General features: G+C 37.8%; 1 protein-coding gene across 1 annotated transcript; it reads right to left on the reverse strand.

The window, feature by feature from the left end:
• Positions 1–579: 579 nt before the first annotated feature.
• On the reverse strand, positions 580–24,691 carry LOC5578311 (bifunctional arginine demethylase and lysyl-hydroxylase PSR). The gene is made up of 5 exons (XM_021837455.1): positions 24,378–24,691; positions 23,955–24,313; positions 9,523–9,867; positions 9,268–9,456; positions 580–1,540 (listed from the first exon to the last, which is right to left on the reverse strand). The coding sequence occupies exons 1-5, from the start codon at positions 24,457–24,459 to the stop codon at positions 1,328–1,330; spliced, it is 1,188 nt and encodes a 395-aa protein (XP_021693147.1). The 5' UTR covers positions 24,460–24,691; the 3' UTR covers positions 580–1,327.
• Between the last annotated feature and the right edge of the window lie 968 nt (positions 24,692–25,659).

The following is a 25,659-nucleotide window of genomic DNA, read 5'->3' on the forward strand; positions in this document are numbered from 1 at the left end:
ACCTTTTTCCCTATTTTCTCGTCGTAATTTGTCTTGTCCATGATGACGACAGCGTTTCCTTCATCCGTATTGATGTAGAACACTGGTTTCTCCTTAAGTTCTTTTACGATCCTCGTCTTGTCCTGGTGTGCCCTAATGCGTTGTCCTGTTGTAATGACCTTTGCTACGCTATTTTTTGCTGTGCTCTGGTCCTTCACTGGTACGTTTTGGATAATCGCTGTTTCCATGTCTACGATGATTTTATCCACTTTAGGTTTAGTAGTCATCGCATATCCCTAACCTCTTGTTGAGGTGTGTCTATTGTTCCACTGTGAATTGGTGCGTCGAACGGTTAGATCGCAGTTTGGCTAGTTTCTTCCTGTGCAGTCTGTTCTTCCTGTCTGCCTCGCACCCTTTCGCTCGCTTGACCTTGGTTAGGAGCAACGGGAATCCTTCAGGATATTCCTGAGCCAATTTTAAATGTAGGGAATAGCACGTAGTCATCAGCTTGTCCAATTTCTTGCTTTCGCCTAAGAGCTGCGACAAAATCAATGGAAGGTGGGTGATATTCCACATACTAAATAGTTCATAATCCGTTTCGACGCTTTAAGTTGTTCCGAAAATTGCCAAATTTCCGCTCAACACCAGTTTATATTTAATAATTCCTAACCGATTTGCACACCGTATGCTCGTAACAATCTTGATTGATGCGATTGTGTGAATTTCATCTGCTACTTTGCATAAACACTCAAGGCACAAATACCGATTCTGTTTCAAATAATGTCTGTAAAGGTGTTTTAATGATTGAACTCTCGCTGGTTCTTCATTCCATTTTAGATCAATCTTTTGATACCGTTTCGAAAAAGTAATTCAGATGGAGATGATCCTGGCGAATGGAGTTTTTTCTTACTTGTTACATATGTATGTATTTGTCAAAGATCAATGAGTTTTAAATCTTGGAGATACCAATTTGTTGGTGCCTATTTCATATCCTAATTTGGCTACGCACTTTGCTTTGCTTCCGTTTGCTTTGTTTAAGTTACATTTCTTTTTTGTTTTACTAATCTACTAGGTTATCATTTTGCTTGTTATCAATTCACATTGTTCTAGTTTTTTATTTATTTTCAATATAAATTAGTTTGTAAACCTAACAAATTTCTTTTGCTTCAGTTTCAGGGTAATACTCAGGGTCGTGTTTTTCCCCCGCAGTCAGAGAAACAAGGCATTTCATTTAAAAAGAAAGTCGCAATTCAACTTCACGTCCTGTTTGGAAAATAAAACATATTATATCAAAATGAAAGAACTTTGATTCGATCTTCCTCCGGCTGACCCAACTTCACAGTATTAATCAGGCCATCATTCCGCCACCGGTTTTCCGGCGCTTCTTGGTCTTGTGGGCAGACAGCGATTCCTGGCCACTGTCGGTATTGCTGCTGTCGCTTTCGTCGCTGCTCGAGCTGGAAGACGAGGAGCTGGAGTTGCTCGAGCTATCCGACGCCACACCGGTACTCTGGCCGACATCGATCTCGGCCGCCACTTTGGCCAGCTCCGGTTCCACTTCCTGTCGGGAAGAAGAGAGATTGTCAGTCGAACATGATAAGTTTATTATACTTCTGAGGTCATCCATAAAAGAGAGGACATAACCATGATAGACACTGAATGGCCATTTGGCTTAACTTTTATTCCAATATATTTTGGCTTCTTATTAAAAAACTGTTCTTCATTTTATGCCAAATGACCGTTAGTCATTCCATTAATTTTGACAAACGACTTTATGCTATTTGGACTAGTTGTAAAATTTGACCATTTCAATCCCCTTAGTCACTCTTTTCGCATGAAGACTTTGTTTTTTTGTATGTATTGATGTCTTGAAAATAGGAACGTTAGATACCTATAATGCTTGAAAAAAGGACACATATCAATCAAGAAAACAACATAAAAATCCAAACAGAACCAAGAGATAAAAGTTTTGATAAGGATCAGATAAATAAACTAATCAGGAACATTTTACTAAGGATGTCTCCATCATTACAAGTATTATGGTCGGTATACCAATAGCCGCACAGCTAAGAGCAAATATTCGTATAAAATCGAAAAATGAAGCTAGTGGCATTATTTTACGTCATCTGAAAGCATTTTATCTTGGTCTTGAGATCACCATAGAATCTTGATAGTAAACAGATGATTGGGACAAAGTTTCATTATGAAGAAATTTTTAATAAAAAAGTTTTTCTAAGAACAACTTTTGGTCGATTTTCAAAATTTTGATTTTTTTCAAAATATTGTAAGTTTTGCACCTTATCGGACGCGACGATTTGTAATAAGGCTATCCATGAGGACTTTCCGCGATAGGACTGACAGCTAAAAGTGTACATGCAACCGAAACGGCTGGGTAAACAAAGCATGAGAGTGTTATCGGAGCTTTACATTTTCCTTTGTAATCGAACGGTCACTCCGATCGCGAAACGTCAAAAGCTCATGGTAAACAAAAAAACCAGCTGCTCGCAGCTGTCTCATGGATTGCCTTATCGTCGCCAAAATCGTCGCCAGCCACCAGCCGCTGCGAATTTGACGTTTCACCAGTCCTACCAACACAACGGAAAATAACCTCCTTTGATTTGTTTGCTGGCGGTTTGTTTTATTGTCGGTCTGTTTGAAAGTTGGCGGCGCGTTTTGTTGTCCGTGCAACAGACAATAAATACGATGAAGCATCTTGAAATGATTCTTAGCCATAATGATTATATGAATAATTTCTCTAGAAGTAGCCATTTTTGAAATATATCGAGTTTAATGCAAAAAATATTATTTAAATATTAAAATAGGCCACCGTAACACTTTTTGTATGAAAATATTCAAATTTTTGTATGAGCCGTAACGCTTGAGCCTACTCTCCCTCCCCCTAGAACGTTACGTAATTTGTGGATGCCGCCCTGTTTTGTATCAATAGTACTTAGAATAATAGCTCCGGACCTTCATGTCCAAACATACTGTCCAATAATTCATAACAAAACGGCTGTAAAATGTGACTATGAGGGACTGTCTACTAAGAGTACACGGGGTCTGGGTCATTCAGCATAACGGCATTTGGTATAAAGCACATTTTTCATAGAAAAAAATTCATCAGGAACAGCAATGTTTCGAAAGAAGGGCTTTAATTATGATTTATTATGCCTAATGTTCGTTATATGAAATGACATAGGGGCCGCCCGGATAAAAAATACAATTCAAAAACAATATAACGTATTGAAACAGTACCATTCAATATATTGGAAATACAATACAGTATATTGTAAAATGACAATACAATTACAGTACAATATATTGTTTTGAACAGTTCACTGTATGGTATATAAGATTTTTGCAATATAATATATGGGTGGTTAAGTATCGTAACAATACAAACATAGATATTTTCTCATACAAACATTTTGAAAACACAATATGATATATTGTTCATGTATTGTCTTGATAAGCAATTCGTGTATTGTTGTACAATACAAAAACAATTCAACAAACTGTATCATTGTTGCTTGTCAGCTAATGTCAAGTGACTTCTAAAAAACTACTTATTTTGACTTTTTGAATATTTTCCACACAACATTTCTTGATTTTTAGACTTGTTTTGTTTATTTCTTTCAACAAAGCTACACAGAAAAAAGCAACAGTTGTTTTACGCGAAAATAGGAATTTGACCAAAATTGTAAGGTATAAAACCAATTAAAAACAATACAATATTCTGTTACAATATATTATATTGTTTTTGAATTGTATATCCAAACATGAATAATATTGCTTCAACATACAATTACAATACGCTGTATTGTATCCAATACGTTATATTGTACATTAATGGTTTATTCCATTCACGGAATGATACGTTTTTATCCGGGCGTCCATTAATTACGTAAGGGTTTTGGAGGGAGGGTGTGTCTGAGATTTCTTACACGCCATACAATTTATTTTATTATTTCATACAAAAAATCTTACTATGGAGGAAGGTTTTTTTTAAAAACCCTAAAATTGCCTTTCGTAATAAATGGACAGCCCCATTATGCCAAATGGTTTGCTCCCGGGTATACCGACCCTAATGCTTGAATAGATCCTGATTTTTTTTTTTCTAAGTATAACCCCAGGAATTACTCCAGAGATACTAGCAGGAACTTTTTCAAAGATATGATTAGAAATTTCTCATGAGAGTATCCAGTCCTGGTGTATTAAAATCGTGTTAACCAAAAATGTTGTTTAGGACACCTTCAATAATTCAACAAGTAATTTCTCCAATGATACCTCCAGGGATAACTTAGGATTTGCTCTAAAGTTGTCGTTCAGGATTCCTGTAAGATTTTAACCAGGAACTTATTTACCGATAACTTCAGAAATTACTTTGGTGACTCCTCCTAATTTGAATTTCTTCAGGCATTCTTTGAGAAATTTGTCTATGTCTAAATTTTGTTTCAAATTTTATTGGAGAGATTCCTGACAAAATCCAGAAGGTATTTCTGTAGGAAATCCTAAAGTAACCTCTAATGAAAATTCTGTAGAAATTCCTCCTGAAATCCTATACGGATCTCTGAAGCAATTCCTGGATTTTTTAGAAATTCTCGAAGAAGTTTCTAGATACTTTGCTAAGATATCGCAGCGCACCCATATTTCGCGCACGCTCTTAATTGCGCTCACTGCCATTTTATCCATGTTTTTATTATGTACAGATAAACCATTTAATTACCGGTTAGGTTATGTAACCCTGACTGCAGCAGACTTATTAAAAATACTAACAAACAAAACTCCTGTGGATCTCTGAATAAACTTTCAAAGAATTCATATATATCTTATTTGAGGAAGTTTTGGAAGAACTGCAGGAGTAATCCCTAGATGGAATTCTGGAGAAATACTTAAGAGAAATTTCAGACGGCACTTCATGATCTTATGAAATAATTCCTTAGGGATCGTCCATAAATGACGTAGCATTTTAGGGGGGAGGGGGGTCTTCTCGAATTTGTGACGATGTGTGACGAGGGGGAGGGAGGGGTCCCAACTTGTGGACGTAGCATTTTGAATAATTTCGTTAAAAAGAGTAGGAACATTTGTCAAACAGTTTTTTATCGGGGACGGACCTGGTGTAGTGGTTAGAACACACGCCTCTCACGCCGAGGACCTGGGATCGAATCCCATCCCCGAGATAGTCACTAAAAATTCTGTGACGACTTCCTTCGGAAGGGAAGTAAAGCCGTTGGTCCCGAGATGAACTAGCCCAGGGCTAAAAATCTCGTTAATAAAGATAGAAAAAAAAAAAAAAGTTTTTTATCAAACTTCTTTGTCTGATTTTTTAAACTTAAGTCAAAAATTATGATTCAGCTTCAAAACATCAATATTATAAAATGCAAAAAATTCTAAGAAATTTAATAGATTTTATGAAGCTTTAAATAGTTATGTGAATTCTATATTGTATTTGTGTCCAAAATATCTTCTATCTTCTATATAAATAAAAATGGAATGGTGTTTGTATGTCACGAAATGGCTTACGAACGGGTGATCGTATTTGAATGATTTTTTCTCCGTTTTGTTTCTCAAGGGTTCCGATCTATTTGTATGTATAAAAACCCTAGAATATTTACCGGAAAAATTGGAAAACACGAGAGGGAACGGAACTATCATTTTGAATGGGACGATCCATAGCGTTTTGACAGCCAACTTGATGGCAAGACGAAGTTTGCCGAGACCACTAGTTTTATTTAAAAATTTACAAATTAAAAGTTAAATAAGTTAAGTAAAAATCAATGCTTTTTTGACTTGAAAAATATTGTTTTTACATTTATTAACAAGACATAGAATCAACTGTTTTACATTAATTCACATTTTTGGTTGGAGCTTTATGTCCTCAAAAGAATATTCTTTAGAATATATTTTAGCTCATTAATATTAACATTATTGTAGTAAAACAAGATATTTAAGAGCGTTCAATGTTACATGAGATCTCCACTCAGTTTGTTTTGATATGTCAATGATCTTGATGGAACAACCTGAATAATAATAATCTGGATAATTTTCCCATGGGAAGATGCACCAGAATCCTCATTTACCATTATTTTCAGGATTTTCGTGCTTTTTTCTTTTAGGTTGTTCATTACAAATTTATTCCAATATTTCTTTACAAATTCTCCCAATAAAGATGGTGTACTCGAACTTATTTGTTTTTAATTTGTGTAAGAATATTTCAGTATAGATAACGATGATGAAGTTTAGTTGAAATACTAATAAAGATGATTGTATAAAAATCGTTAATTTCAAATATTATAATTGTTATTTTTTCTTTATCTAGCCTCTGTTTGCTGAATGGATTTGAATTTAATGAATAATTACGGAGGTCCTTAACTAATTAAGGTATTTTGTTGATCATATTCACTGATATCTGTATTTTTAGCACGAAAAATTAAAAAAAAAATCCTCTAATACAACAAAATTTCTCTTAAATATAGTTTAAAACCCTTCTTTAATATATTTTATTTTTTTCTTGAACTCATTGCTGCTAGATTTATCAATCCGAACTTGTTTTTGGTTTCAACAATAGCAAAAGTAATACAAAATAAATTTAACCTAATTTTAACCAAATTAAATTTATACTGCGAACCAAAATTATGTATCTCAAACAGGAAATACGTTAGTTGAAACTGTTTTCCAAATGATTTTTTAGCGCAATGGTGTATCAAACCATCATTCGTCAGATTATCCAGATTTCAGTCAGCAATTAATATCGAACTTTGAATTTCTGGATTTTAATGTTTCGGTTTAGCTCAATCGCTAAGGAAAACAATTTAAAAAATTAAGGGGGGGGGGGTGCTTGATATGCTACGTATTTTCCAAGGGGGGTTATCAGCATTTGTGACGAAATGCTACGAGGGGGGAGGGGGGTGTAAAAAATCAGTGAAAAAATGCTACGTCATTTGTGGACGGCCCCTTAAAGGATTTTTAAAGCAATCCTCAGAGAAAAAGTGGATGCATTCCTAAAGCCATCCTTATAAAGACAATCTCAGGAGGAAATCCAAGGACAATTTTAAGAGTAATGTGTTTGGAAGATAGTGGAGTTTAATCTTGTTAAGAGTTTTCAAGGATTCCCTGAGGCAAATCCAGGTCCTCTAAGAATCCCTTCGAAAAACGCTGAAGGAATTGCTGGACGAATTATGAGAGAATCGATGAAGGGCCCTCTAGAGGAATTTCTGGAGTGATCCCTGAACGAGTCCTTGAAAGTATTCCAGAAGAAATGTCTGGAGAAATCACTCGAAGATTTTCTAGAGCTTTTCCTCGAGGAATCTGACATGAAATTCCAAAAGAACCTGTGAAATGGTCGCGTAAGAATCTCTGAAGCCGGATTGGTAGCGACTATAAATACAAATAGGATCTTTAGAGACCTTAGGCTTGGAATAGGAGACCGAACAGGAATCAAGAAAACAAAACTAATCCAAACAGGAATCAGAAGATTAGAGTTTCCATAAAAACAAATCAAAGAGTCCAGCCATAAATGCTTTTATGAATAATTGGATTTTTTGAGAACTACACGTACTATTACTGCTCGTATTGCTGTACACAGGAATTTTATCCGACAATTTAGGTACAGATTGTATTTGCCACAGTTCACCTTACTCCAAGATTACAGCAGGAATTATTAACAGATTTTGTAACAGCTTTTTCACGGAATTTCTTCATGAATTTAGTTCAAGATACCTTCAAGAAGTGACCTTTTTTAAAAGATAACCCCAGAAATTACTCCAGAGATTCCACCATGACTTTCTTTAGGAATTCCTAAAAAGATTCTTTAACAAATTTCTCATGAAAATCCTAAGTACTACATGAGTACATCCAATGATTTTTCATAATCCATGGAGATTTAGAAGAACTGCAGGAGTAATTTGTGCATGACATTTTGGAGAAAATTCTGGCTAAGTTTCTGGAGGAATTTAATGATGAATCACTGGTCGAATCTACATATTGAGTTCCTCAAAAAAGAAGAGTTCTAGAAAAATTTCCTAGAATAATTCCAGGAAAATACTTGGAGCAATTCCTTAAAAAACCGTATATGAATTCACGATACAAAAGCTGAAGAAATAACTGAAAAAACCGGCCTATGAACATCTTGAGGAATTGTTGAAGGGGTTCCTGGAAACCCTGTCGCGAATTACTTAAATAAAAACTCTGAAATAAATCGTTGGAGATTTTCTTGGTCGAACTTCTATAGGAATCACTGGAAGTTACTATTAAGAAATCGGTAAGAAACTGATATTGGTGTAAAAATCTTCAAAGGAAATCCAGGATTAGCATTTTGGTATTTTTTAGAGTAAACCCTGTGTAAATCCTGGATTGATATTTCGAATCAAAATTCACTGCATGGGGAAGAAAACTTCTCTTTACAGGGTTTTCTTAAAACCGTCCAGGCATTCTTTGTGGATTGTAAAAATGGAAATGCTACAGCATTTTTCTAGTTTTAGATTATTCGTTCGCAAATTTCTCTTAAAGTTCCGTCCGAGGTTTATCAGGGATCAAAAGTTTCGTTTGCATTTAATTAATTGGAAATAATCCAAGAAAACCTACAAAAACATCCTCAATAGCCTTTTCTTGCAACAGTCCATCAGTTATTTTTTTAGAGTGTCACCAGAGATTACTATTGGATTTACTTAAGAACTACCTTATGGATTTTTCAGGACTCTATTCATAGTATTCATTCATTATTAGCAAGCCTCAGAGAAGCTGCTCATTGAGTCCTTAAAGAAGGCCCAAACAGAACTCCTAATCCTAGGAAAACCCATGAAAGAATCAATGAAGGAATTCTCTTGAATTCCTTGAAAAATTTCTGGATGCATCTTCGGAGGCATTCCAGAGAAGATCTCTAAAGTAATTTCTTGTGGTATGCTTGGAAAACTTTCTGATTGAATGGTATGCTGAAGTGAACATAATTATAGAAGAATTTCTCGTAAAATCCGTGAAAGTTGGATTAATTGAAATAACACCTAAAGTGAACTTTGGAGTCCGATTAAATGGCTGGAGAAAACCATGTAAAAGTACTAGGAGCAGTAATACACGGCGCTATGTCACGAAGAATCCCTAAGGAGATTCTCAGAAGATCTCTTAGATGAATACCTAGACAATTTTTAAGGGAGTTTATTTAAAAACTCTTCAAGTATGTCCTGGTTTCAGTTTGCTCTCTTTTTGTTCTGGTATGAGGTTTCTGAAGTTCCTCTTTACAAAACACTTAGTCGTTATCAGTCCTACTTTTATGGCATTAAGGAAGAAACCTACCTGTAGAACTTTCAGCCACTTCTTGGACAGTTTCGGTCTCCCCCGGACGGTTTTGTGCCACACCACAGGGAAGTTGGTTTTGCTGCAGAAGTTCTGGGTCACGGCTATCGTGTCGTCCATATTCAGCACGACGTGCCACCATCCTCCGGGAACGAATACCGTTTCGCCCGGTTTCTGGAGGATCTCCAACTGAAAACAGGAAATGTTAGCTTCCAAAAAAGAACTCATAAGTAGTTACTAAAAATTCCGACTCACCGGTTTACAATCGCTTGGCCAGTCCAGCTGCTTCGTCTTCGGATAGATCAGATTGAACCACGTGATGGCCTCGTCCCGCTGTTTGCCTCCGATCGCTCCGGTAACCTTCAGAAGTTCCTTCGGGGTATGCGTCGGAAATAGGCACCACCGTTTGTGGCCGCTAACCAGCGCATTCCACGCACTGGTCCCCAGTGGATCGATGTGAATACCGGTTCCGGAACGAGCCGGACCCATCACGAACCACCGATAGGGCGGTCGACGTTCCTCTCCGGCATGTTTGAACAGATCGTCTCGGAAGTACAACGGTATGTCGTAATCCTCCAGGAGCTTTTTCCGGCGATGGTGCTGCAATAGAATATCACGTTTAACATCAAGTTATGAACGATTGGATTTGGTCATTCCGGAATATTTCAAAACCGGTTACGTTAGGGCGTAGTGAGGTAATTTCATAAACATCATATAAGACCTTCATCCGGCAGCTCAAAATTCATCATTTTTCATACAGATTCAAATAGACTAGTCAGAGGTCTTTTTTACGCAGTCCATATAAAAACATCAAATACTTACTTGTTTTTAATTATGAATCGTGGTTTACGGCTAACCAGCCGAGTGGAAGTTTAACAACTACTGAAAGCTAAACATTACATATATTTTGCAATTGGATTAAATGGACAAATTGATGTGAAGTTTTGCGAAAAAGTTACACGTCTTCTCAGTGAGAATCGAACTCACAACTCCCTGATCTCTAGTTAGGGCGCGTTAACACTACGCCATGAGAGGACCCATGAACGCAGAATACTTAGTCTTATTTTTTCATGATTCGTCGAGAATTATCGAGACTTTTTTACGTGGTACGTATCCCCCGCGTAAAAAAAAACCTGACTGTACCAGAGCTTTCCACAAAAAAAAATCTATCAGAAATTCTTCCCTAAATCTCACCAGGCATTTAACTAGACATGGATTGCTCCAGAAATTTACCCAAGGATTCTTTCAGGAAATCCACCGAAGGTTCTAGAGATTCCTCTAGAAATTTCACTACGGTTATCTCCTGGAATTATACTCAATAATTTCACTACGGAACTCCCAGCAAATTTTACCAGGCATTCCTCCAGGAATTCCAATTGGGATTCTATCAGAGATCCCTTCAGGAATGCAATCATAAATCCTTCCAGTATTTCAACCAGGGATTCCTCCAGAAATTTCATCAGGAACTTCACCAGGAATATCTCTACTAATTTCACCAATTTACCAGGCATTCCTCCGGGAATCCCAAAAGAGGTTCTTAAGCAATTGCTCCGGGGATTCCTTCAGGCACTTAACCAGTTATTTGACCAGAAATTCTACTAGAATTTCACTGATGATTTATTCAGGAATTGCATCAGTGATTGCTCCAGGAATTTCACCAAATACTCCCAACAATTCTTCAAGGAATTCCTTCAAGATTTCTAACAGAGTTTCCTCCGGGAGTCTTGGTGGAATTCCTGATCAAGGATTTTCCCAGAAATTCCATTAGATTTCTTCAGAAATTCATCCTTGAATTCTTTCAGGAATTGACCCTGAGATTCTTTCAGGATTTATTCCGAAGATTTCTTCAGGTATTTCTTTAAAGGTTTTTTCAAGCATTGCTCAAGGATTTCTTCAGACATTCCTAACAGTGATTTTTGCAGGAATTACTCCTGTAGTATTATCTTGTAGGAATGCTTGTAGGTATTTATCTTCAGATTACGCCAGAAATTTTACCAGAGGCACACAGATTACAGTAGGAAAATCTTCTAGAAATTCCTACAGGAACTTTTCCAGGGATTTCTTATGAGGTTGCTAGAAATTATTCGTTCTGGGATTTCATCAGAAATTCCTCCCGTTTTTGTAGTTTGGATTCCTACAGAAATTCATCCAAAAATTGTATGTAACATGAATTCCTGCAGAAATTCATCCCCATATTCCATCAGGAATTTTTCCTATGATTCCACCAGTTTCCTCTAGGAATATTTAAGAAGGTGAATCCAAGTCAAAATTAAAATTTTCAAGAGCACAAATCTAGAGAACCAAACTTCCGTTTAAGCTGAAAACTTAATCGATTGGTTACTAGCTGGCGGTGACCAATCGATTAAGTTTTCAGCTCAAACGGGTGTTCGGTTCACTAGTTTTGTGCTCTCTCTCTTTTGTGAAAATTTGAGGTTTGGCTTCGATTCATCTTCACCTTACGAGTTTTTGGGAATTTCTTCAGGGATGTACTTTACGAAATCCTCCAGGATTTTTTTTTTTCTATAATATATCCTGGGATTCCTTCGAAAATCACTGAGAAATTTCTACTGAAATTTTTATTTGTTTAAGAAACCCTAGCGGATTTTTTGGAGCATTCCCTGTAAACATTCTTGAGCCAAATACTGGAGGTAGGAATCAGTGTGAGTGTCAGAACTTTTATAGCTATTTTTGAAAAATTTTCTCAAGAAACCCAAGTCATAATCGGAGTGAATGGTCTTTAAAAAAAATCTTTCAGGAAACCCTGAAAATGTTTTCGAATGATAAATACGTGAAAGAATATTGGTAGAATTAGCATTGAGCAATTCGCATAAATTCGAAGATGATACAGTCTTGAACCGTTGTACGAGGGTTGTTTTTTTACCGTCCGTTACCAACAGGGCTGGATGCAGGTCTCTTTTTAGAGACTTGGTATCTTTTTCAATGCAAGTCTCTTGAAAGTCTATATTTTAAATTGAAGGTGTTTAAAGTCTCTATTTTAACTTAAATGGTTTCAAAGTCTCTTTTTTCCTTATTCTGAGGAAATTCCATCTGGAATACTTTTAGGGACTCCTAAAGGGATATTTCAAGAAATTCCTCTACCAATTCTCCATGAAGTTCTTCCAGAGATTTTTGAAAGATGCTTAGAGAAATTTCTCCTGGAAATCCATGAGGACTGCAACGCTACTACCTCCAGTAACTTCATCAGGGATTGCCTCGATTTTTTTTTCCATGAACTGTACTAGGATTTACTTCGGATATTTTTTTCACTAATCCTTCTAACGAATTCTCCAGTTGTTACTTTAGGAAACTACTAGAAATTCCCACAGAATTTCTCGGAAATTTAGATTTAATATTTTTTCTTAAAAACCTGTTCATGATTCGAGAATTCATAAACGATTACTCCCAGAAATTGCTTCAAACATTCATTAAGGGGTTATTCGAGGAAATCTGGAACTCTTCCGGGAATTTCTCAATAAATTTAACCTCAATTTATTCAACATAAAGCATCTCTAGAATTTTGTCTGGGAATTTCTCCAGCATTTCAAGGATTTCTCCTCAAGGAATTCTCTTAAAATTTCCTTAAGTGTCCAGGAATTATTTCAAAGATACTTGTTCATCAAGAGTGACTTTTGAATTTACACTTAAGAATTTTCTCCAAAAAAACCTCACGTATTTTTTTTTTTCAAAAATTTCTCTAATGAGTACTTTCTGAAAAAAAACCTTCACATTTCCCTGAAAATATTATTAGAAAAATGTTTTGAGAGAATGCCTGAAAAAAAAATTCTGAAGACTTCCTTAAGAAATATCTCAAAGAATTACTGGAAGAATTCCTGAAGAAATCTTAGGAGGAATCTCTGGAATGATTCCTTCACGTATTCTTGGAGAATATCCTATTTGAAATCCTAAAGAAATCCTGGGAGACAATTTTATAGGAAATCCTAACAAATCCCTGGAGGCATCTTTGAGAAATTGAATTTTTGAAGATGTTCTAAACGGGAATATTGGAGGATATACAGTCAACTCTCCCTTACTCGATATTTTGTATCTCGATATCGAGTTAGAGAATCATAGTAAAAGTTGGTTTTCATGGCTACCTCGATGGTCCCTTGAATCGTACTTGCACTGGTTTTGTGTTCTATAACTCGATACCTCCCTAACTCGATAGTCCCTTCAATATCAAGTTATGGAGTGTTGACTGTACTAAAGAAATCGGAGCAAGAACCAGCAGATAAAATCTTGGAGAACTAAAGATTTTCTTGAAAATAAAATTTTTTTGGATAAATTCCTAATGATCTCTATGATAATTTCTGCGGTTATTCATGAGAAAATTCATGTTGAATTCTTGAAGTATCCAAATGTATCCAAGTATTCTATGAGGGATTCCGCGGGAAATATTTACTAAACTAGCTACAGAAGAAATCTACGGATTGATACCTTTGGGAAAATACTTAATTTAATATCTGAGAATATTCCTAATAAAAATCATGAAAATTCATACAGTAATATGTGCAGTCATACTGAATTGCCAAAAGGTAGAGAAATAACTGGTCTGATTCTATGATGAAGATTTACCTTCTAGTTCCTGTAAGGTCTCGTTTTATTTTTCTGGTTTCTATTTGATCTCTTTTTGATTCCTGTTTGGTCCCTTTTTTCAGGCTGGAGGTATTTAAGGGGCAGGATCCATCACTGATTTGATAATTTTCAAAAGTAGTTTTTTCTTTAAAAACTAAAAAAAGTTTACATGGAATGGTGTTATCTATTCTCCAACCGAAACACAAAGAACACATTTTCATCTAATTAATTTCAGTTTTGAGCATGAGCATGAGCATAGATGACCGTACAATTCGTAGTTGCTACTCCGTGATTGACCAGAACAATCGAAGTTGCACAGGGAATTTATGAATGGGGCTTGGGATTAGCTTACCATTCTTCAATGTGCACAAATCGAGAGCTCAAATTTTAAAAGTCAATAACGGCGCCGGCCACGTCCTTACGGTCATCGGGGAAGGGAAGGAATGTTAGTTAGACAATCGTTGTTACAAGAGACCGAGTATACCTCTGCATCTCCACAGTTATCATGGAAAGGATATTGGGTTAGTGGGATAAGGTAAAGATCTGGGAGTCACCAATGGTTGGTGATGCGATCCATGATATAATCACGCCTAATCGGGTTCGCGATATAATTCGATAAACGCATTGTACCCCGAACAAGTGTTCATCACTCGCCCACGCAAGAGCAAGCGACTCGATCAATAGATCAAACACTACTAACGAACCGCGGCGCTTTTCCATTTCACTACTCGACCTACGCGCGACATGTTTGATCCTGCTCTCGTCACAACTCTCATCTAATTAATTTCAGTTTTGAACAAAAAAACTGCTTTTGAAGTCTCTATAATGACGATGCTTACAATGACGGATCCTTGAATTTTAAGGATCCTATTTTCAAGGCAGTTAGTCGTTACGAGCCCTTATTACCAAAGTCAGAGAATTGGAAAACCCTTGACTCTTAAACAGTGAAGAATTGGTGGAAAACACTTTAAAAGACCTTCCACGTGGAATACATGGAGAAATTCCTAGAGAATTGTTTGAATGATATTTTTTTCAAATTTCGTTTATTTCGTTTCGTGTGTAGCACTTTGCGGAGCCGAAATCAAAATTATCATAAACTCATACACATATTTGTATTATGCTAGAATACAATAAAACTATTCATGATATACTTCAACTAAGTTTACAGCTAAATTGTGTGCTTCAGTAATTCTTCTTTTATCTTCCTCTATCAGTTGATGCCGTTCATTTTCTCCTTCGATCCACTCATACGACGGAACTCTACACGCTAACATTAAAGTACCCCTTAAATGAGTTCCATGTACCCATTTTCGAGAAAAATGGTTTAACTCATTAAAAAAGTAAAGTCGCTTTACTCATTAAAGAGTATCCTCTTCGAACTTCAAATAATGGGTATTTTTCACTCTTGGTTTTCAAAATAAAAAATGGGTAATTAAACCTCATTTTTTATGAATGCTGCCGCAGATTGAGCTTTTTCAAGAATCAAGGAAAAGGTCAGGAAAAAGTATAAAGCACTATTGAAAATTTATAACACAATGTAATATATTCATCATTCATATTAAAATATACAAATTATATGAATCATTTCTCTTCCCGGAAGTTCCCAAACACTCTGGGCCATGCTATTGAAGATGCTGGTTCACTTTGTCTGCGTGAAAACATTCTCCTTGGAGCCGGCCACTTAGAGACAACTTATTCCACGGGTATGGCTGTACACTGCCGTTCGTGTCCGTGCCCGCTATATGCAATAATATTCTAGGACTACATCCAAAAGGATGTTGAAATGTCTGAAACAAAGAACCGGATTGTGAAGATCGTCATTCCAAAAGAAAATACCGGCATTACTTACGTGGCTGATATATGTGTAGATGGTTAGTTTATTACGTTCCATTTTAGAGGCAGTATTAAACTATGTACTCGGTGATTTCCACATTGAATACCAACATTTCATTAATTCCGGATAGCAGCGAGGGAAAACATAAACAATGCAGGTTATGATGGCACCAAACTAGCATGTGCACTAATTACCCATTATTTTTACGAGGAATGATACTTCATAATGGGGCTTAAATACCCTTTTTCACGTCATTGAAAAATACCCTTCTTCTGACATTTCCATACTAATTAAAAAAATGGGTACATGGAACTCATTTAGAGGGTACTTTAATATTAGCGTGTAAATCTTCTTTTTTCGAGAGATAGTTCAGGAATCGAGCTCAGACTGCTGTCACTATCGCTTGATGATGAGTCCACTTTGTTCTGCTTTTTCACTTGTTGATTTCCAGCATCTGAATCGATTGACCGCTGCCTCTTTGTGATTTCTTACGCGCCATACAAATTATTTGTAATATAAAAAATCTTACCATGGGGGTGGGGGGTTCGAAAAACCGCCAAAATTGTCTTACGTAATTAATGGACCGCCCCTATCTCTGGTGGTAAATCAAACACTCTCACATAGCGAGCATTTCCTCCCGCCACGGATATAGAGCGCTGCATATGACGAGCCTAACCTCACTTATTTGACAGCTGCTGGTCTTGTTGTTTACGTTTCGGACTCGTTTTTTCCATCATTTTTTCATCTTCGCATTTCTATCACCAGCATGCTGATGGTGACGATTTTCCACGGTAGGAAGATAGAATAATACGATCCGTGGGTATCTGCAGTGGATTTGACCTCTCCTCGCAGCAAACTTTCACGAAATTAAGAATGATTCAAAAAAAGTACTAAGTTCAAACTGTAAACAACAGGACCAGTACCTGTCAAAATTGATGCGTGACGTCACAGTGCAGTGGAGTATACGTCGATACTGTCTTCCCATCGGTGTAATAGAAAGGGAGCGTATCAGGATTATGCTCCAAGGAGAACAGCATTGCTTCTTCGTTCTTGAATCGAATAAAAACCGATTTTTCGTCGGATATTTTGTACACGATCTCCATTATCGATTTGATAAAACGAGCTATATTTGACAGAGATGGTTGAGCGGCATCTCCGGGGAAGACAAAAGCCAACGTACATTTCACCACATTTCACTGTTGCTTCTCTGCACATTTCTACCGATTGGTACAAAGACCGTGAACTATAGAGAGGCAACTGTTTGAATGATATTTGGTTTTCATAAAAATTGCTCAGAGAATTCGATCAGACATTTGTCAAAGGATATTTCCAAGTTTTTCGTTGAGTTGTCATTATGACGATTGTCCAACATTTCGCGGTAAACCATTCCGCGGTCAACCATTTCGTGGTGTACTATTTCGCGGTTAGTATCATTTGGCGGTTTACGGTTTGGTTCTGCGATTAGTACCATTTCGTGGTGTGGTTTTTCCTATGAGTTGCACTGAAAATGTTCGGCAATATCACTAGTAACATTTTAATCGGTGATTTACCCTTGTTTTGAACACATACAGTTCTCTAAATTGCACTGTCAAGATATGGCGAAATTGTACTGACCGCGAAATGGCATGTCGCCAAATGATACTAACCACGAAATGTCGTATCCCGAAATGGCAAACCGCGAAGTGGATCCCTGGATAATATTTCGAGAACTAATCCATAGATTAAATGGTCGGTGTTCAGTCAGGCTGGAATAGATTATAATTTTGCATCCCAATTAACATTTTAGTTGAATAAGAGTTAAACTAATCGCTCTAAGCTACTTATGTTTCTATGGTTTGTACAGCTTAGCCAAAAACTCCAACAATTCTTATTTTTCCGAAGCAATTTCGATACAAATTTTCCGACAAATATTACGGCAAATAGTGCAAATATTTTGTTATTTCGAACGCTTGAAGTACGGTTCCTGCATACAATAAAAAAGCACTGGTCCAGTCTGAGGAACTCCATGAAGAATCCCAGTTTGAGTTTATCAAGAAAGTTCTGGTGGAATTCAATTTTTTTTTTCTGGAATAATACCTGGAAACTTTTAACTCCTAGATAAACCGGTGGCAGAATTAGTGTAAAATTATCTGGAGGATAGTCTTTAGAGTAATTAATATGGAAATTACTGGAGGTAGTAGTGGTCAAGAATTCCAAATTTAAGAAAAATTCTTTTAAAATTTCATTGGAAGATTTTACAAACTTTTGAAGAACCTGTGGCATAATTGTATATCTGAAGGTTTCTCTGGAGCCTGCACTATGTGGGTAAAATGAACAACTGTTGGTGGTAAAATGGACATCATGCAAAAAAACGTGAGCAAAACAAATATTTCTGAAAATTTTCATTGCCTTGCCGAAAATATATTTATTAATGATTGTATCCCATTCAAAAAGAATTCTAAAGGTATCAAATTTGACATCATATTATAACGATATTCAGTCTTTCGAGCTAGAAGTTACGTCAGATCTAATTTTTAAACGTGGTTTTCTAAAACCTTAGTTTTCGTTGATATGTTCACTTCAATTGACCTACGTATCAAATCAAACACTCCGATTTATGCTCTAAATCGTCCGTACGTGATGAAAATTCATCGAAATTTGTTTTATCTCGGTAAATTTTACCACCCCTTCCCCTACCCGATGGGAGAGGAAAGGGAAAGATGGGAGGAAATAGGAGTGGGGTCCCTTGAAGAGGGAAAATCGCATAAGCGTAATGCGAGCATGTAGCTCCATACTACAAAGGGTTCGAACAGCGCTCTAAAAAGGGCACGAAATGCATGAGCGTAAAGAGAGTTTATAGCTCATTACCACAGCGGTTTGAGAACAACAGAAGGTCCTGAAGATTCAAGTTTCTGAAATCAGATTCATTTAATAAGTGTTTACCAAGTAATTGGAATCGCAATTACGCGAAAACATAAACATTCCATAATCAGAATCACAACTATCACATACATAAATGTATCAGCACGCTGAATATTTGCAATGCGATAGTTGAATCGGCAGTGGCCAGCCAAGGTTGTAACCAAGAGACTGCAATTCTGCTTTGACAGATGTGTTAAATACTTTGCCACCTTTGGGGATGGCTCAGTAATATACAATTTTGTTTGACGACATGCATCAAAATTATTCCAATATTACTTGTGCTGAGTTGCCGCCCAAGAATTTCTGAAGCTTCACTCAGCACTTCGAAATTGGAATTGCTGCCTGAGGACCAATGAAGTCATGCGATGCCCCATTGGGTGCTAATTCATTATCCAATTCAATCCCAGCAACGAAAGAATAGCCAGGACTCATACAAGATTTACAGAGTTCACTGAATTCAATTCCTCAAATTGAGTTCGACGTGCGATAACAAGCTTTACCCTGAGTTGGCCGAAGCAAGAACTTTAAAAGCAGCCTGACTATCTGACATATTCATTTACAAATAGCCAGATGTCCACTCATCCCGAGAAGAGAGTTGTGAGGAACAATTCCTATAAGCAAAGTGACAAGCACACAAGCATACCAATTTGTCAACTCGTGATTGATTCTGTTCGAGATGAGCATTATGACTAACACTTCTTCTATAGCAGATACCATGAAGGTTATAGCATTCCATCAGACTGCAGCTTGTCAAATTGATATCTGAGCTGCTCCAGATGATGTGATGAGCATTAGCATCACTGCCTACCATCAGCAGAAAGCCATAGGCAGTGTACGACAACTCGATAGAAATCATCCGTTGGGGAAGGTTCATCATGTGGTAAATAGGTACACCACAAAATGGAAGACGTATTTTCTATTGAGGTCATTGTCGTAACGCTTGACGATTTTCGCAGAAAATTGCAGAAAATCGCCAGCACCAATAAAACACTGAACCGTTAAATATTTCCACTGTAAAATTTCAACAGAGAAACGCGTCCAATCCCACTAACGTTCGCCAAAAGAATGATCACACGCAATGCTCGCAGCAATGTCTCTCTGCTAAACTACGGTCGCAATTGGCTTCGTGTTTATCTCGTGTCGTACGATTCGTTATTTCTCCTTCCAGATTTGTCTGGAATATTCCAGATTTTTGGGTTCCCATTTTACAAAAATCTGGAAGATCCAGATAAAATTTCAAATGAATTTGTAAGGTTTTGTAAATAATTTGTAAGGTTCTCAATATACGACATAAGTGATCCAGACTTTTCCAGACAAATCTGGACAAACATTTCAAAAGGGCACATCGACATTGGTAAACATTGGCTTTGCAAGGCGCTGTTGAGCCCAATTCAACTCGATCACGCTCACCAATACCACTTTCAGGAAGAGCTAACATCAATCTTTCTGATAGTGGTGTTAGTTTGCGTGGGCGGGCTAAGAAGGGCTCAACAGCAACGTTTCTAAAAAAAGGCTCAAGACCTCTTGGGCCCTTTTCAAATGTTTGTCCAGAAATTTTCAAAATCTTCCAGATTTTTGACAAATTGACTTGGCATCCCTGCTCCAGCGGGACATCTCTTCTAAAGACCCTTTCTTTCCTACGCATTATTGTTGCCGTTCTTAGGCTCTCGCTTTACATCGGTTTCGGTAAGATCGTTTACTATCGAGACCCTCAAGAAGCCGAACATCATACCGTTTATGCAGCCCACAGACGCTCAGACGGTTTGACCAACATTGACTCCGCCCTCAAGTTAGTCAAACCGACATATGTTGATACAACCGTTTGACCGACTGTCAAGGTTGGTTGCAGCAACACGATATTTCTTCGCATGTTTTCCGACTTGCCGAGTCTAGTGAATATTTGATTGTAATTTTTTTCGAATGCTGTGGCTGTGAGGGAGAATCTTTTCGCGATTTTCTGGCAATAATCCCAGTAAGGAAGAGAAGAACTTTCAACATTTAAGTACCGGAAGAAATAAATATTTAAGAGGAAATTCAGTTATAATAATTCGTACGAAATATTATGGCAAAACTCAGAAATCATGGCGGGTCTTTTTCGGGAAATATTCTGGACAGTCATTGATATGAGAATGGCCATGAGATTTTTTTCAGAATCTTTTAGTCGTTTCCTCTTGTTATTCTGCATAAGCTATACTAAGAATTCCACCAAGAGCTCTTCCTGGGATTCTACCACGAATTTTATCAATAATTCCTTTAGAAAATTTATCTACAGATTCAACCAGAAATTCCTCCAGGGAACATTTTTCAGGCATACCTTCAGGTGGAATTTTTCCAAAGATTCCTTAAAAGGTTCCTTTATAAAATATTGTGGATTTCAACCACTGATTCCTTCAAAGATCTGTCCTAAAAAATCCCAAGGAATTTCTTCAGGGCTACCTCCAAGGCTGCCTCCTAGGATTTCTCCAGATTGTTATAACATTTTTTTTAGAAATTTCTCTAGAAGTTAGTTCCAAGGATTCCATCACGCGTTACCCAGGAATCACATCACGAATTCTTTTAGATACTTCTAAGGGGATTTCTCAAAAAAAAAAAAAAAAAAAAAAATCATTGCCAGAAATTCCCCCAAGGATTTTTTAAGGGCTTGCTCCAAGGACTCCTCCTCAAATTCCTCAAGGAATTACATCAGAAAATCCACCAGGAATTTCTTCAGCTATTCTTTCTAGCAATTTTTCAACAGATTTCTCCAGGGATCTATACAAATACTTCCCAAGGGATTTCTCCAGTGGTTCATCCAATGCTTCCTTTAAGAATTGCACCAAAAAATCCTCCAAAGATTCATTAAGGAATTCCTCCAGCGAAACTTCAAGCATTTCTATACAGATACTACCCACAATTTATCCAAGGATTCATCAAGTTCCTGCAGGAATTTCACCAACAATTTCTCCAAGAATTCCATCAGAAATCAGATTCCAAGAGAAATACTGCAAAAAATTCATCAAAACTTGATCAGCAGGAATTCCTTTAGAGATTCCGCTTGTAATTTTCCGAGAGGATCCCCCAGGTTATCCTTCGGTATTCCTATAGAGTATCTTCAATAAATTCTTTTATAAACTCCGCCAGTGTTTCCTCCTAAGATTCTTCCTTGGATCTCTGAAGGGACCCTACGAGGCATTCGTCCTGGGATTTCTGCAGCAATCACTTCAATAATCTAATATAAATTTCTCCGAGGATTCCTAAAGAAATTTATCCATCAATTCCATCCAGTATTTCCGAAGGATTTTTTCCAACGAAATCTACCAGGAATTACCTTGTAAAATCTTTCAGAAACTCCTTCAGGGATTGCTTTAAAAGTTCTTCCAGAAATATACTAAGGAATAAATATCTCTCCAGGAAACTCCCTAGGAATTAATCAATTGATTTCTTTGGTGATACCTCCAAGAATTTCTAAAAATATATCTCCATGGATTTTCTTTCGGGAATGAAAAAAAAAAATCTGTTAAGTTTAACTTTAGGGATTCATGCTGAGGTATTTAGAGAAATGTGTTGTTTCAAACTCTGAATAAATATCAGTTAAGGGGACACGGGAGACCGTGTTATTTTCCCTATCTTTCGTCTCACTCTAACAATAATCATCAAAACTTTGTGGAAGCAAATCTCGAGTTTTAGAGAACCGATGAAGCTGAAAATTTATCGGGTTGTGCACTACATATATAGAATCATAGTGATACATTTTCGCATCAATATATGGAGTGGTTCTTGGGATTTGCTTCTTGAAAAGGATAGGGTGATTATGATGACGTCCCGTGCGGCCTTAACTCCCTGGAGGAATTTATGATAATTCTGAAGCATAATCCTAGTAACACTTTTGAAGCACTGAATACACTGTGTAAAACGCATAATGCGAAACCATAAAAATGAAAATTTAAACTAAATTACAACGTATTAAGGTGAAGATGAATCGAAGCCAAACCTCAAATTTTCAAGAGCACGGATCTGGAGAACCAAACATCCGTTTAACCTGAACACTTAATCGATTGGTCACTCGCTGGTGGTGACCAATCGATTAAGTTTTCAGCTCAAACGAGTGTTCGGTTCTCCAGATGTGTGCTCTTGAAAATTTGAGGTTTGGCTTCGATGCATCTTCACCTTAATAATCCCACCCTTATTTAGTTTCAGGATTGAGACTGAAGAAGGGCAGCCGATTATCTTGGAGAAACACAATGTCATCTACACCATTGCTCCGGGTAGCACAGGAAGGGCACAATACTGTGGAGGGAGCCATGATACTAACCATTCATTCTTAGGAACGGTAAGCTTGAAGCCGCATGAATTAAGGGTCACCTGTGAGGTGGACTTTTACCACCGGAACAGGCAGTCCGTAGTGTTAATTCTTAGCCAATTGAAACAATCGCTACCGACACTACGCGGCTATCTAGGCTGCTCTGGAAAAGGAAGCTAATATTGAAGATTAATTCTTGGCGTGTCCAAGCAGCCACAGATGAAGTTAATAAATAATTATCCAACAAACAGTCCTATAGTAAACTTGTGGGCTTCGTGGCCGTGCGGTTAGTGTCGTCAGGCATTTAACCGCATCGTGGGTGCGGTTCGATTCCCGCTTCAGCCATTGAAACTTTTCGTCAGGAAAGTTTTACGGCTGTACCACTGGAGCATGCTTGTCCGTTGTCTAGTGTTAAGTTTACAGTCTGTGCAGCTTTAATGGCTAAAGACAATGTCTGCGTCTTTTTTCAATGTTTTAATCTTAAAAACGAGTTTTAGGTGCAGTGTCCGAAAGACCGTGTAGTGAACGCGAACAAAAGCCTTTGGATGAATTCATGAAGAAGTTCTTTTAGATTCCTTAGTTTTAAAAATTTAAAAAACACAAATTTTCTCGAAAGAGCTCCTGTTGTAGACTTTGAAGATCTGGGAAAATTTTCCGAGTGATCCCAGTGGAAATTACTGAACATAGTTGCGTTGGATTTCCTGCAGCAAATTCTAGAAAATGTTCTTTCTCTGGACGAATCATTTGGAAAATTTGTGGAAAATCTGTATAGGAATTTCTGGAAGTCTCTGTGAGTATTCCAAAAAGAATCTCTGGAGAAATCTTTCGAATAATTCCTAAGGCATTTCCTCGAGGAATCTTAAAAGGAATTCCTGGAGAATAATCGCGCGAGATTCTGAGGATTCCACTGAAGCCAGAATTTACTGCAAGGAGTAGAGGAAAATAGTGCATTTAATAAGCATTTTGCTTAAACGAAGACAAGTCTCTAAATAAAGACCTGCTGCCAGCTCTGGATTGGCCAACAATGACCCAAATGCCCAAGGATCGATAAACATCCCTTAAAACCCACCCCCCCCCCCTTTTCCCACCCCTCGCACATACCTCTCCGAAGCTGCTATCGAAGATATACAGCGGGCTATCATCCGTCGTGTTCCTCATGTACTCAATGTAGTACTTCATCTTCATCTTGACGCTATACCCGTCATTGTCCTCGCCGCACTTGAACTTCTGATTCCGGTACTTCTTGGCCAGCCGCTCCAGCGTCCACTTGTACTCCGCCTTCCAGCCCTCGGTAATGCCCTCAATCACCACCGGCTTGTAGATCGACTCGAACCGCTCGATGAACTCCCGCGGCGAAACGTCCTTTACGTGGATCCGCTCCACATTGTCCTCGAACTCCCGGAACTTGTCGAACTTCCTGTGGTACTCCAGCTGCACCCAGGCGCTCTTGTCGGCCAGTTCTGAAACGGACCACCACCCCATTTGTGATTATGCCTGCTGATTCACAATCCGATTCCGACCTACCTGGACGGGCCTTTCGTTTGACTTCCCGGACGCGTTTCCTGGTGCGGTGCGAAAGCTTCACCTCGCCTTCGTTTAGGGACATTTTTCCTGTGGTCTGTTGATTGCACTGCGTTTCTTTCTCACCCGCTCGGAGTTCGTCCTATTGGTAACAACACTCGCTAGCCAAGTTTCCGCCGAGATGAGGCAAATTTCGAGGAACAACGAGCAGCACAAGCGATGTCCAGTCAGTGTTCAGTGTTCTTTCCTCGCAATCCGTCAGTTTCGTGCAATTTCGACTTTTGATAATGGCGGAATGACAGTTATTTCATCATCAGACAGTTCTACTGATGATGACTGCGGCGGGCGGCGGGTGGTTGATCGATCATCGTCTCTTTGCATTTCAAGCGTTTCCTAGATTCAGGGCGAATGGCGTAAATGTAAGGGCGACTTTAGCGGTGCGCGGCTAAATTAAATTATTGCGGCGCTTATATTAAATCCACATCCAGCGGCGGCGGTAACGCGCAGAAGATATGCGCGCAATTCAAACGCAAAGTCATTTTCAGATAATCGCATAACGTGGATTTATCTTGCAGAGCACAATATTATTTAATACATTGCGCAGCATCATCACACTGAACAGTATCGGGCGTTGCTAACCGGAATTCGCGACTACGAAACAAAAAGAGATTTACAAAGCACTCGCACTTATGGAAAACCTCGTAAGGAACTGTCATCGTGTGCGTGAAAAAAAAAGCAAAACATATATCTCTCCTTGTTTTTCTAACAGAAAACCGACGAAAACATCAGCAGCTTCGTAGTCCCGAATAGCAGAAAGACAGCGCCTAATTTGAAAAGCATCGAGCGAATCGAATGTCGAGAGCGTGCTTTCTTGTGTTGTTGTTTTTTGGCTCCTGCACGGAGAAAACGGAAAACCCACATTTGAATATTTTTTAACTTACTTTTGAGTTATTTTTCTCTCCCTATTTCATTCGATCCTTCTATTGTTGTTAGAGAGCGATGAGCAAAACAACCCAAAAAACCCAACCTTTGTGGGTTACCTCAAATTTGAGTAAGTGGCACAGTACTGGAAGTTGAGTTTTTTGGTCTGCCGATTGAGTTAAAAGAACTTAGCCAGTAGGTATTTTTTCACATGGCTGCAAATGAAAACACCTTCTACCCCATCAGCTCAAAATTAGGTTAACACACGAACCCCCGGAATTGAGTGAAATGAACTCACTTTTGAGTAAGGTACAGTAGGGGAAGTGTATCAGTGGGGTAAGTGGATCATTTGTCCATATTAATC

The sequence above is a fragment of the Aedes aegypti genome, chromosome 1 (assembly GCF_002204515.2).
Source record: "Aedes aegypti strain LVP_AGWG chromosome 1, AaegL5.0 Primary Assembly, whole genome shotgun sequence".
NCBI lineage: Eukaryota > Metazoa > Arthropoda > Insecta > Diptera > Culicidae > Aedes > Aedes aegypti.